Source organism: Triturus cristatus, chromosome 4_1 (genome assembly GCF_964204655.1).
Source record: "Triturus cristatus chromosome 4_1, aTriCri1.1, whole genome shotgun sequence".
Classification (NCBI taxonomy): Eukaryota; Metazoa; Chordata; class Amphibia; order Caudata; family Salamandridae; genus Triturus; species Triturus cristatus.
The window spans coordinates 526,350,761-526,362,960 of NC_140585.1; the positions used below are offsets into that span (position 1 = coordinate 526,350,761).

At 43.7% G+C, this 12,200-nt stretch overlaps 1 protein-coding gene across 1 annotated transcript in view; it reads left to right on the forward strand.

The window, feature by feature from the left end:
* The window catches only part of MED21 (mediator complex subunit 21), a 70,992-nt gene that overhangs the window by 20,384 nt on the left and 38,408 nt on the right, over window positions 1-12,200 (forward strand). The window contains exon 2 of the mRNA XM_085652795.1: window positions 10,673-10,787. Coding sequence (XP_085508921.1) covers window positions 10,673-10,787 — 115 coding nt within the window. The remainder of the gene's footprint in view (window positions 1-10,672; window positions 10,788-12,200) is intronic.

Genomic DNA, 12,200 nt, shown 5'->3' on the forward strand with positions numbered 1-12,200 from the left:
TTGAATTCGCCAAAGGCTTTTGGATTGACATCAATGTTCATTAAAGTAACAGAACCCTTTCACTTGTCTAAAAATAAAGGTTCTGATAAAATTGGGATAGGTGAACCCAAATGTGCCATAATGGGAACTTCAATTCTGCCAAACAATGCAACTTCAATTCTGCCAAACAATGCATTACACCAAGGTCCTTTGAACTTTTTGCTGTCCTGAATCATATTGCATTCTACTGTTAATAAAACATCATGTAGTTGTTCTGTGCACTTTTCAACCGCTTCAGCAACTTCAACACTGTTTACTCTTGTAGTGACTCTTCCTGACCTACAGATCCCTAGAAAGAGGCCTATATTTTTTTTTTGCAAAGCATGCACTTCTTGCCTAGGGCAGGGCAAATGGGGTTATTGCTTGAATCAGACTTTGACCCACACCTAAAACAACTGGTATTACTTCTTATAGGAGGTTGCTTAACATGCCTAGGTACATTCACAACATTCACACAATCTGGTACTGCATTCACAGGGAACTTCACTGCATTTACAGATTGTTCATTGAGAAGTGCTTTTGAAGTAATCATTGAGCGCTGAATGCTCTTTGCAATGTCAATTGTTTCCAAGAGAGAAGGTTTCCTGCTACTAAGCGTTCTTGGATTTTCTTTGAGAAACAAGCAAAGACAAATTGATCGCAAATATAAATGTCAGTGTGAGCCTCAAATTCGCAAGTAGATGCCAGAACATGTAAAGCTGATCGCTTTCATCAGCACTCTGTTTCCCCCTAAAAAAAATGATGTCTCTCAAGCATTATACCTGGCTCCTGGTCGTATTGTTTAGCCAAGCGAGCCAATGCCTCTTTGTAGGCATCCCAGTGCTCACTATTGCCAGAACTTCCATGAGGAGGAGGAATGGAAGACAAGTTTTCAAAAACTTGCTGTGCTGCAAGGCCAAGACAACCATACAATACTGCAACTTTGCGGGCAGGTGAAAATTTAACGGCATCGATTGCAACCAAATGTTTTTCAAAAATCTTTATCCATTGTCGCCACCCAATATTTGGTTTCTCTGGATGTTGGAAAAATGGGGGAGGTTGGGCAAACTGTTGCGAAGTAGCCATGATGTAAGTATAGCCAGATAGTCAGTAGGTAATCTATTATTTAACCCCTTCTGTGCCCATGACGAGCTGGACTCGTCATGGGCCGCGGTTGCGCTGTGCCCATGACGAGTCCAGCTCGTCATGAACCCCGCCCGCTAATGCAACGCCCGGCACAGGGCGGGGAAAGGGCGTGGCACACAAGGGGTTAATAGAGCTTTGAATAGTTAAAACAATATAGCACTTTTAAGGCTGAAGTTAGTAAGATAACTTGTATAGTGCTTGTACTTTTTAAAACTTTGAGGTAAGCCTATCACCGAGAGTGAAGGCTCCAAACAAATGCATTGAAGATTATCCTAAAACTGAATCTTTAAAGTATTTAAAAAGTAAGGTGTGCCTGTCACCGTAGGTGCAGGCAGATACAATCCTGCCCAAGGTCTGGTAAAAACAGAGACGGCAGAACAGCAGGAGCTGTGTTGGGGCCTACAATGCCAGCCCAATCCAAGATGGCTGCATGTTCAATGCGCTGACGTCACTCACCTGTTTGGGCCTACGATGTGAACCCAATCCAAGATGGCCGCACATTGAAAGTGGTGACGTCAGACAGCTGCTCCGCTTCTGATAGGTCTGCGGGTCCCCAAATTTTGTTGAGGGGTTGCCGTCGAGACCAAGCAGGCAGTTGAGCACAATGCAGGCAATTGAGCCGGGGTGCGGCACGCAGTGGTGGCGGCAGGCCGCAGGGAGCAGCGACTGGAGGTGGATGTGGGTCAGTGTGTGTCCGATGAGCGTGGAGAACGGGTCGTTGCCAAGCTGTTAAATAATGCGTCTCCAGAGAGGCAGGTGAGTTTTCATGAAGCTTTATTGAAGAATATGCGGACACCCACGACCGAGGCTTTTGATGCGTGCGAAGACCTCTGGAAACTGAATTAACCTCTCCAGAGTTGCCGCACCCATCGTTCCAGCATCGGTCGTGGAACGGCAATTGAACAGTGCAGGAGACTCATGGCCGGAGGCATCCACGTGCCGGGTGGTTGTCGAGATGCCTCATACCACATAGGCGCTGGGCAATAGGACCCAGGTTTAATAAACCAGCCTGTGGAGGCCACTCCACACAGTGATCGCTCAGTGCATCTACAGACACAAAGCTTTACAAATTCATAGTAAAAAAAAAAGAAAACACAGTTCTAGTACCGATAGCGAGGAGACCATGTACACTGGCAGCTGGAGCAGCAAATGAAGCGAGGGAGATATGATTGCTTCACAGTAGTGTGGAGTCAGCTTATGTTCTGGTTGGTTCTTTTAACCTGCCACTGTCCCTAGTGTTCATGGTACTGGTAGCTCGTTAACATGATATTGCTTTGAAGCTGCTGGAGAAAATAAAGCAAAGTAAAATGTAAATTGATACTTGTATTACGCACTACTCACCCGTAAGGGTCTCAAGGCGCTTGTACGAAGACCGCTGTGGAACCCATCCTGGCTTTCCCTGTGAGGCGTCCACTCCTGGGCACCCCCAAGGTGGATGCCAGGCATCCTTAGCGTTGTGGGGGCCGTTGTGGAGATTAAGCAAGCTATTGCCCAGAGTTGCAGAGTGGGTCTCCATGATTGGAAGGGCACCGAGGCGAGAATTATCAGGTCCGTGGAATTTTTGAGCCCAAGACCCGCCGAGGCGGGGAATTGAACCCTGGTCCCGGGCTAGACCTCTGCATCAGGTTCTGCCGCTCTAACCATTGAGCCACACTTCTCCACTCTGCCGCTCTAACCATTGAGCCACACTTCTCCACAAGTGAGAAAGCATAATCTGAGCTTCCGGTCTTGATATAGATGTGTAACCTAATCAGGCTGGATTCCTGCAGAGAAGATATTTCTGAACAGTGTGAAATAAATATGTTCTTTTGACTTCAGTGGGTGATCAAAAGCTCCTCCCCCCCTAGTTAAGGTTAAAAAGCAAATTTTGCCAGCCAATAACTATGGATGCTCAATCAAATTTCACCATACATACTAAAGTATATATGCAAGTAAAGGTATAAGTATTTTTCATATATGAAAGTGTTAAGTTGTAGGTGTTTTTGCAATCCAGAAACGCCAATATGGTGGGGCTGTGCATTTGTTCAAAGGCATTCAGTATATTTGTTATTGACAGTACAGTATATAGAAAGAGGTTTTTTTTGTTCTAGAAGATTTTGGGCATATTTTGAACAATCAAGGGGGTTTGGCTTCCTGGGGAAAAGAAGCAGGAAAAACATTCTCTCCCATACAGCTTGGCTTCATTCAATTTTCACTTTACACTAGTACAGTGGTTCCCAAATGTTTTAGAACACGACCCACTTTTTATAACAACAAACCTTTGGGACCCACCTAGCTTCAATGGACATGAGGCAGCAACAATCTTTTTATGTAATAGTACACACGCTTTAAAAATGCTGTGAATTACTAAAATTATCTTTTTACAATTTATTTTGTGTTCCATGCTAACAGCAGTTGTTTGTTAATGTCACCACCTTGACCACGCCCTTTGATATGTCTTTATCGGACTATGGCCAAGATATTGATTTGCAGATGGTGAACTGCACTGGAACTGGAAAACTTTTCAGAATGGGGTGCTGGGATGTGGCACCTGTTCTCTAAAATCACAAGGCTTCTGAAAACTCTTGGTGTTGATGCTAGCAAATTTGAAATCCCCCTTCAGCAGCGGAGTATGGCCTCCTATCCACTTCTGTGCTAAAACGAGGCCGAATGGTGCATTGTGGTTTTGTATAGTGTGAACACAGCCGAAGGGCATTGGAGCGCTTTGTATGAGCAACAGATTACATTACATATGGTCAGATGTATTTTATGTTAAACACTGGAGGTTATGTGATTTGCCCAAAGCTAACTCCGGGACTCAAATTTGGTTTCCCAGATCTAAAGTCGGCAGCTCTAGCTGTTGGGCCACATCCATATTTCTCAATTTGTGTGTGAAAGTCATTCACAAGTGTGATGATTTTGTATGATCACGTATAGTGAGCACATTCTTTGTTGAAATTGCTTTAGGAAGTAAAAAACACAGCAGCATAAATACTGGAAAATTCACCCTGGGTGTTGCTTAGGAATACTTACTATTGTCTGTTTGAAAACTGGATTTAAGGACATTGTACAGCACCTTTGCACCAGTGGTTTTAGAACGGTTTTCAGAGTAGGGGTGGGTACACCAATATTACAGCACTTAAGTATCCTAGCTTTTCGCGAAGTGTAGCAAATATATTCAGCAGGAGAGAGGTAAGTGGGTAGTATGTAGCTGGTGGTGCATTCTTTAGCACACCGTCGCAAACATATTACTAAAGGACCGTGCAGTAGTACACTGTCACTTACAGACAACACTATTTCCATTGAAATGGCCACTAATTTTGCACAAACATAAAGTGTTCCAGATAAAAGTATATTGCATGCAAATGATAATGTGTGGCAATCAGGTTTCAGTGACTATTTATCATTTCCACATCACCAAGTGAAGCATCTTGATTTGTTCTGCTCCTATTAAAATGCTTCCATCACACTTCAAAATTTCAACAAAACTTACTTAATTTTTACTTTCCTGATTACTGATATATTCTGAAATATCTGTATTGTACATTTACAGGTATTTACATTTTGTGTTGTCCTACAGCCTTTCCTTTGATACTCCGTGTACCCCAGCAAGATTGCCACATAGTTCACTTTACAAACTATACACATTTTGCAGTCCGCGAATAATAAGTAAACCCCATTCTCCATGTTAAAAGAATAAGCAGCAGTTTGTTAGAAGACATAGCCTGACATTTGGCCTCTGTCTTGGAAGGACAGCAAATTTGACAAAATGTAAATAAAGGCCTCTTTATTTATTGTTCTTTTGCCATCCGCCAGAAATTGCCTGGCAACCCACTTGTGGGCCGCAACCTTTAGTTTGGGAAAAGCTGCACTAGTACACATTAGCAGTTTCCAGGTCTGTCTTCCCGTTCTAATTTAACATGAACCGTGACTCCTGCTGCCATTGCAAAATGTGATTAAATACATAAATATGTACAGTAGCCCACTGTTAAAGAACAGTGTTGCTGAATACAAAGTCCGGCTAGTTTTAATTCCACCTCTTGGATTTTCTACCACCCACGTGTACTAATTGTGTCTCTCTCTCTCTTATGGGCTCTTTTATGATTAGGAAATTTTGCAACCAAAGTCTCTCGCTGTAAATAGGTCGCACATCTGTCCCATGATTGCCTATGTACTTTGGGGGATAAAGATGTTATACAGCATTTTTGATCCAAAACATCTGGCCCAAGATTGAATTTGCTCTTTCTTCAATAACTTTTTTTGTTTCAGCTGGTCCGTCTTGTGTTTGTCCCTGGCGTGGACATTAAATTAACTTCTTTACCATCTCACTCAATGGTTGGTTTCTACACTTTCACTGCTTGCTTTTAGGGAACTATTTTTTTCTTTTTTAAAACACTCCATGAGAGTGCATGTTTTCCAGCTGTCCCCCTCGGGTGCTTCCCCCCCCCCCCCTCTCCCTCCACCTTTCTCTCTCACCCATTTGCTCCTTTCCACCCATGCACACTTTTGTGTTCCGGTTTCACCCGTTTGCTTGTCCCTGCCTTAGTGTCCACGTTGCTCTTTCGCCCATTTGTACCTTTGCCTCGTGCTCTCTGTCTCATGTTGCTTCTCCACCTACCGTGCTACTTCGCACTCACTTCCTCCCCACAACCTGTGCATCATTTTTTTGTTTTTGTTTTTTTAAACAAGCAAATTTGCGTAACATTTAAAAAAAGCTTTTTTCTTTTTTGAGTCATGCTGCCCAGCAGCCATGATGGTGTAGCATGGATAAAAGCGAGGCCTATTGGCAATACCAATATCTGTTCTCCCTTGTTGTGGGTCCTTATCTGATGATGAAAAATAAGTATTGATCTCCAAAAAAGAGCACTGTTGAAAAACACATGCAACTGCTTGCACAAGTGATACTGCCCACCGTTGATTCTCCCAGGTGAGACCCCGGAACTGCAATGTAGCACTAGCAATGCCAAACAGGTCTCACCTTCGTCGTGACATATTGCCTATGCCACTGCTAGTTTGAATTGGTGCTGGTGGTGCATCACGACTCCTGTCATTCCAAGATGGCCACTGTGGGCACACAAGCAAGGTCATGTGTTGTGATGCTCCACCGGCCACTTTAGCTGTCTTTTATTTTTGCCTATTGTTGCAACAGTAGGACAATGGCATGTTGGTACGCTAACCTAAATATAAACAAGCATCAGCAAACCTTTTGGCTCTGTAAATGCTCGTTGCCATTTATTAACAGTATAAACAAAAAGAAAACAAAAATGGGCTAGTCTACCTTTGACGTGTATGCGTCATGACCCCATGGAGGTCTTTATTTTCTTCTTTTTTTAACTTTATGGTGAGCCCCAGTGTTATGATGCATATGTGCACGAGTCCAGGCACTGTGGCATCCATCTTAAAAAAAAATATATAAATATGTTACTATTCCATGATGGTGGATGCCCATCTTGAAAAAAAACATGCACAAAAGCTCTTTTTGAGAAAGGTGAGGCCCAGTAACAAATTGTAACTGCATCGCAGTCCGAAAAAGAAAACCTTATCAATTAAATGAAAAGAAGCTAGGCAAAAGCTGGGAAAGACATTCATCGGTGAAGAGGAGCAGGGTTGTTGGGAGAAAACACTAGAAAAAGTAACACAGGACTGGAAGAGACAGGGGAAGCAACGGTTAAGTTGGAATGTGCTGCTGCATCTCAGAGGGCAGGGGTGGTTATGTAAGGGGGAAGCAGCACACCGGAGAGAAAGAAAACACATGCAATACCTTTGAGGGCTAAAAGGAAAAAAAAGTTATTTCTGAATATAAGCAGTGGAAGAATATAACTCTTACAGTCAGAAGGATGGAAAAGAAGCTGTGTTCTAGGCGAGAGAAACTCTTTAGGAAAGAAGGCCATCAAATAAGACGCAAACAAACAAATGAGTGACAAGAAAGCCAACCAGTGATCCGCAATGGACTGACCGAAAGCCCACTGTTACTATTGTGCACAGCAGTCTTTCGACAACAGACAGCTAAACCGGTCTGTAGGAACAGCATAGCCTGTTAAACTTTTCATCTGGCCCTCAGAATTAAAGGAAATTTGAAAATTAAGATGATTAACATGGGACTGTGACCGATCGGGGACTGCTAATAGGAAACTTATGAGAAAGGGGTTGTGTGGTGGTGGGGGGATTTGAAACACAAACAGGCAGCGGAGGCCCTCTCAATAAAAAGCAAATTATTAACATCAATGCTGATGGATTACCCTCTCAGCCAAGGTGTTGGACTTGGCCAAAGTTCCCTAAACTTTTAGCCTTCTTCCTTAGACCTTTTTTCTGACATGGTGTTGCCAACTTAGATGCTTTGGGCACTTTGCCACTGCTGATCAGTGTGAAAGTGCAAGTGCTCCCTGTGTAATGGTAATTGGTTGCCCATGATTGGTATGTTTGCCTTACTAGTAAAGTCCCTAGTAAAGTGCACTGTGTGTGCCAGGGCTGGTAATGCAAATGCTATTAGTGGGCCTGCAGCACTAATTGTGCCACCCACACAAGTAGCTCTAAAGAGAGAACTCAGGCCTACCACTGCCGTGCCTGTGCACAGTTTGTTAAACTGCCTTGTTGTCCTGACAAGTGCACCCACTTGCCAGGCCTTACCCTTCCCTTTCTATGCACATCAGACACCCCTATGGTAGGCCCAAGGTGCCCCCTGGGCAGGGTGGTTTGGAAAAAAGGGCAGGGTGCAGTGTCTGTGAAAGGTAGGACATGTACTGAGGTGTGTACCATGTTCTAACAGTGAAATACTCTTGTTTTTCACTGTTGAAAGGCCATCTTGCCCATAGACAGAATGGGCAGGCTGTGTAATGTTTCCAGCCTATATATCCATAGGCTTAAGATGGAGAGGTGAAGTTTAGTGTGCCTGAACTCACAATTTAATAATACATCTTTTTGTGAAGGTGGTTTTTGCATTGTGTGTTTAGAAACCACACTTTTAGAAGTGGCTGGTTTTTTGTGTTCTAACAAATCTGTGTGTGTCTGCCTGGTTGTCGATTGACTGTCTGGATCTGAAAGCGATAGAATCTGGGGAATGTCTTGACCCTGGGGAGGAGGTGAGACAGCAACAGGCTGAACTGCATCTGGAGTGTAGGGGGAGGAGTAGCCCCTGGAGGTGAAGAGACCTGGGCTGCTGTCATAAAACAATGGCTCCATCCCCAGCTGAGTGATTAAGGATCCAGACCCCCACTATCAAAGGAAGAAGGTGTCACTGGCAGGGAGACACCCACAACTGGTTTGAACAGGAGTCAGTGCCCCCCTGAACACAAATACTTCCAAGACATTTAGGGGTATAACTATGAGAGCTGACACCCCTGAAAGTTGGAACTGACCAAGACTGAAAAGGATTGAAACTACTTTGTGGTCAAGAGGAACCTCTGTCAAGGAAGAAACAGCTGAAGAGACAGAAGGAAAGGACTGACCCTTGCTGTGTGTTCTGGGGATGGCATGCAGTTTGCCAATTTAACCAAGGAGAGGCTAAGGGACTTTGCTGTGTCCCCCTGCTTGAAAGGACTTTGCTGTGTCCTGAAGTAACTTGTCCCCAAGGGCCCGAGGAGAGCTGGCTCCCTGTTGTGGAAACTCAGGAACATAAAAGTTTCCAGAAGAGTCTCAGCGACGCTGTGTGTGTGTGCTTTTTGCAGCCTGAGACCTTCGTAAGAACTGTCCCGAGATCATGTGCACCCGGAATCCAAGTGAGTCTCACTGATGCTGTGCGCATGTACTTTGTGCAGCCTGAGACCTTTGTGAGGATTGTCCTGCGATCGTGTGCACCCGGAGTCCAAGGGAGTCTCGGCGACGCTGTGTGCTTCGTGCAGCCTGAGGCCTTAATGAGTATTGTCCTGTGATCGTGTGCACCCGGAGCTTAAGTGAGTCTCCGCGATGCTGTGTGCCTTGTTGCAGCCTGAGACCTTAGTGAGAAATTGCCACGTGACTGTGTGTCCCGGAGCAGTCGTGTTCTCTGAGTTGGTCGACAGCATGACCAGAAGTGCTGCGATCGTCATTGCCTTTGGCCCGGACCGGCATCTCCAGAAGGAGCTTGCCTTTGCCAAGGAGAGACCTCGAACCATCACATCGAGGGTCTGTATTCCACTGCCCAAGATCAACGAAGTCGCACCGTAGGCCCAAGCCGTGAGAAGAGGAGAATGAGATCGCACCCCTAGGTAATGCTCAGTGAGCGTGCATGTGTCGCCGCCAGGGGCGGGGTGCGGTCTCCGAGAGAAACGCTCTTGGCCTTTCCCATCTTTGCAGTGCGAGCCTCCGCTCAAGTTAGTATCGTGGCCTGTACTTGCCGAGAAGTGGCAGTACCGGGGCTGGAGTATGGAGCTGCACTTTGTTTTACACCATACCCGTGTTGGGGTTCTATTTTGGCAGTAACTGATCGCGAGTCAGTACGAGTGGCATAGAGTCCATCCAGAGCACCGCGAACGGTGCCGGAGTACATTATTGTTGGCATTACGAACTGCCTGATTGTTGCATTACGCATTGCATTTTTTTTGCATTACGAACTGCCCGATTGTTGCATTACACATTGCATTAATTTTGCATAACGAACTGCCTGACTGTTGCATTACGAATTGCATTATTTTGACATTACGAACTGCCTGATTGTTGCATAACGAACTGCATTATTTTTACATTACGAAGTGCCTCATTCTTGCATTACGAACTGCATAGCATTGCATTAGGACTGCATTGGATCAACGATAATTGCTCATTAATACTGCAAGAACCTACCAGGGCTTGCTGGCCTAATAACCAGCAAGGTGAAATATTACAAATACGCATATGTTGGATTTTTATTGTGTGGTCTCATTGTATATCTTTTTATATAAACATATAATTGTTTTTATGAAACTCGTCTGGAGCTCATTTGTGGTGTTACCATTGGGTTACTGAGAGCGTGGTTGCAAATACTTTACACATTTGCCTTAGAGATAAGCCTGGCTGCTCATGCCAAGCTACCAACAGGGTAAGCAGGGGCTATCTGAGAAGTTGTCCTTCCTTTCCCTGACTTAGAAGCAAGTGTCTCTATTTGGACTAAGGTACCTACCTCGGCCAACTAGAGACTCCCAGTTCTAACACAATGCATAAAGCCAGCTGGACTACAGATGTCCATAATTGAAAGGGTCTGTCCAAAAGTCAGTGCCTGTCTTTCTTTGTGTCTTTCTTTCTTTCAATGAGCTCTCACCAGGCAGCTAAAGCTGTCTGTAGCAAGGCACAAAAAGGTAAATCCTATAGCATTTGCCAGTGTTTATTTTGTATTCTACTCTGTTGCTCCATGTGACACTTCTTTTAGAACTACAGGCATTTAAAGCGCAATTTTAATGAAAGACGCCACTTGCACGTTTTTGTTCTGTCAATGTTATTTTTCTTCTTTTTTTACTTGCATGAAAAGTTGTTAATCAAAATCTGAAATGCTATTTTATAGTGAAAATTTCTCAGCAGTCTAACAAAGCCTCTGTCTAATGCCTGTTTTTTATTTTTTGCTGCTTTTGTATTTCGGTAGCTTGCAGATCAGTTTTGTAATGCAATTGGAGTGCTACAGCAGTGCGCACCACCTGCTTCATTCACCAACATTCAGACGGCGATTAATAAAGACCAACCTCCGAATCCAACGGAAGGTAAGCAGGCCAGCTTGATATTCTGTAGAACTGTGTGTCCTAGGTAATTCTACGTCAGAGCATTTAACTGAGACAGTTAATGTAGACTGACAGGTTGCAGCATCATGCTGTCATTACTAGCATAAATATTTGCAATCTAATTGTTAATTTGTAGTTCTAAGATTAAAAGATGGAATACCGATTGCAAAGTATTGCACGCAAATATGTATAAAAGAAATATATCTCTTGTGAACTTATTTCTGTAAACATATTTTTACTTGTGAAATTTAATATAGTACACAGACTCTTCGAATTTGGTGAAAGAGAAGGTTGCCTATGTTGACCCATCCTTACCACGCATACGTTGTTTGGGGGCTTTTCCTACAGATTTCCAGAACTTCAGTCCCCCGTGTGATAAACTCTTTTACTTAATTTACTGTTTTACTTTTAGCAATTTGAAATGGAAGATGTTTATGCAGTGGAAGATGTTTTGGGTAGGTTTTTGATGTTTGCTGAAGAATCATGGCTGGTCCTCCATTTGGATCATCACCTTTGTTATGGTTCTTATAGATTTCGCTTCTATGAACAGGGCCGGCCGGCTTAAACAAAGTGACTGTTTGTTGGCGCCCCCACACCCCATGACCACCTCTGCCGCTGATTCTCTCACTAGCACCCTTTAACAGTGCCTCTAAATTCTCCATAACCACTGCCTCTCAGATTCATTTAGTTTTATAGCACCACTCATACTAGTGTGAGTTGTCAGAGCGCTTTATATCACACACACATTGCACAGAGACAATCGTGTGTAATCCGTGTATAGGAATTGTTACATCAGATAGGACTACAAGGTGCAGTATAGGAGTGATAGGTCATCGATACTGGTAGGCAATATAGTTTGAGTCCTTATTCTGGAAATGCACAAATTCTGAATTTTAAAAGGTAACATCATTTTTAGGGGTTCTCTTTAATAATAAGAATTGTTTTCTATCCAAATGAACACTTTTGGCAAGAATAGGATAATGAAAGACTGGGCAAAAAAAATAGCGCTCTAACATATACCTTGCAGTTTGCATGTAGCTCTTTGATGACAGTTAACAGCTCAATGTTCTGTATTAGGATTTTGACTTATAAGACACAAGTAACTAAAGGAGCTCTCTTACAGAAGTAGTAACCCACTGACCTATTTACATTATATGCACTTTGTTATCTGCATGGTACACGTTCTTAGCAGCAGGCGTTTTAACTCTCTGCGCTACCTTTGGATGAGTCAAAACTTCCACTGTCTAGACAAACCTCCCTCTCTTTCCAGGTAGACGAATAATCACCGGAGTTATCTTGACATTTTAATTGATGCCTGAAAATTGCTGATGGCCAGGAACGCAGCGGCAGGTGCTTTTAAAATGAGAATATACTTGCAAAAATGACGCCCCCACC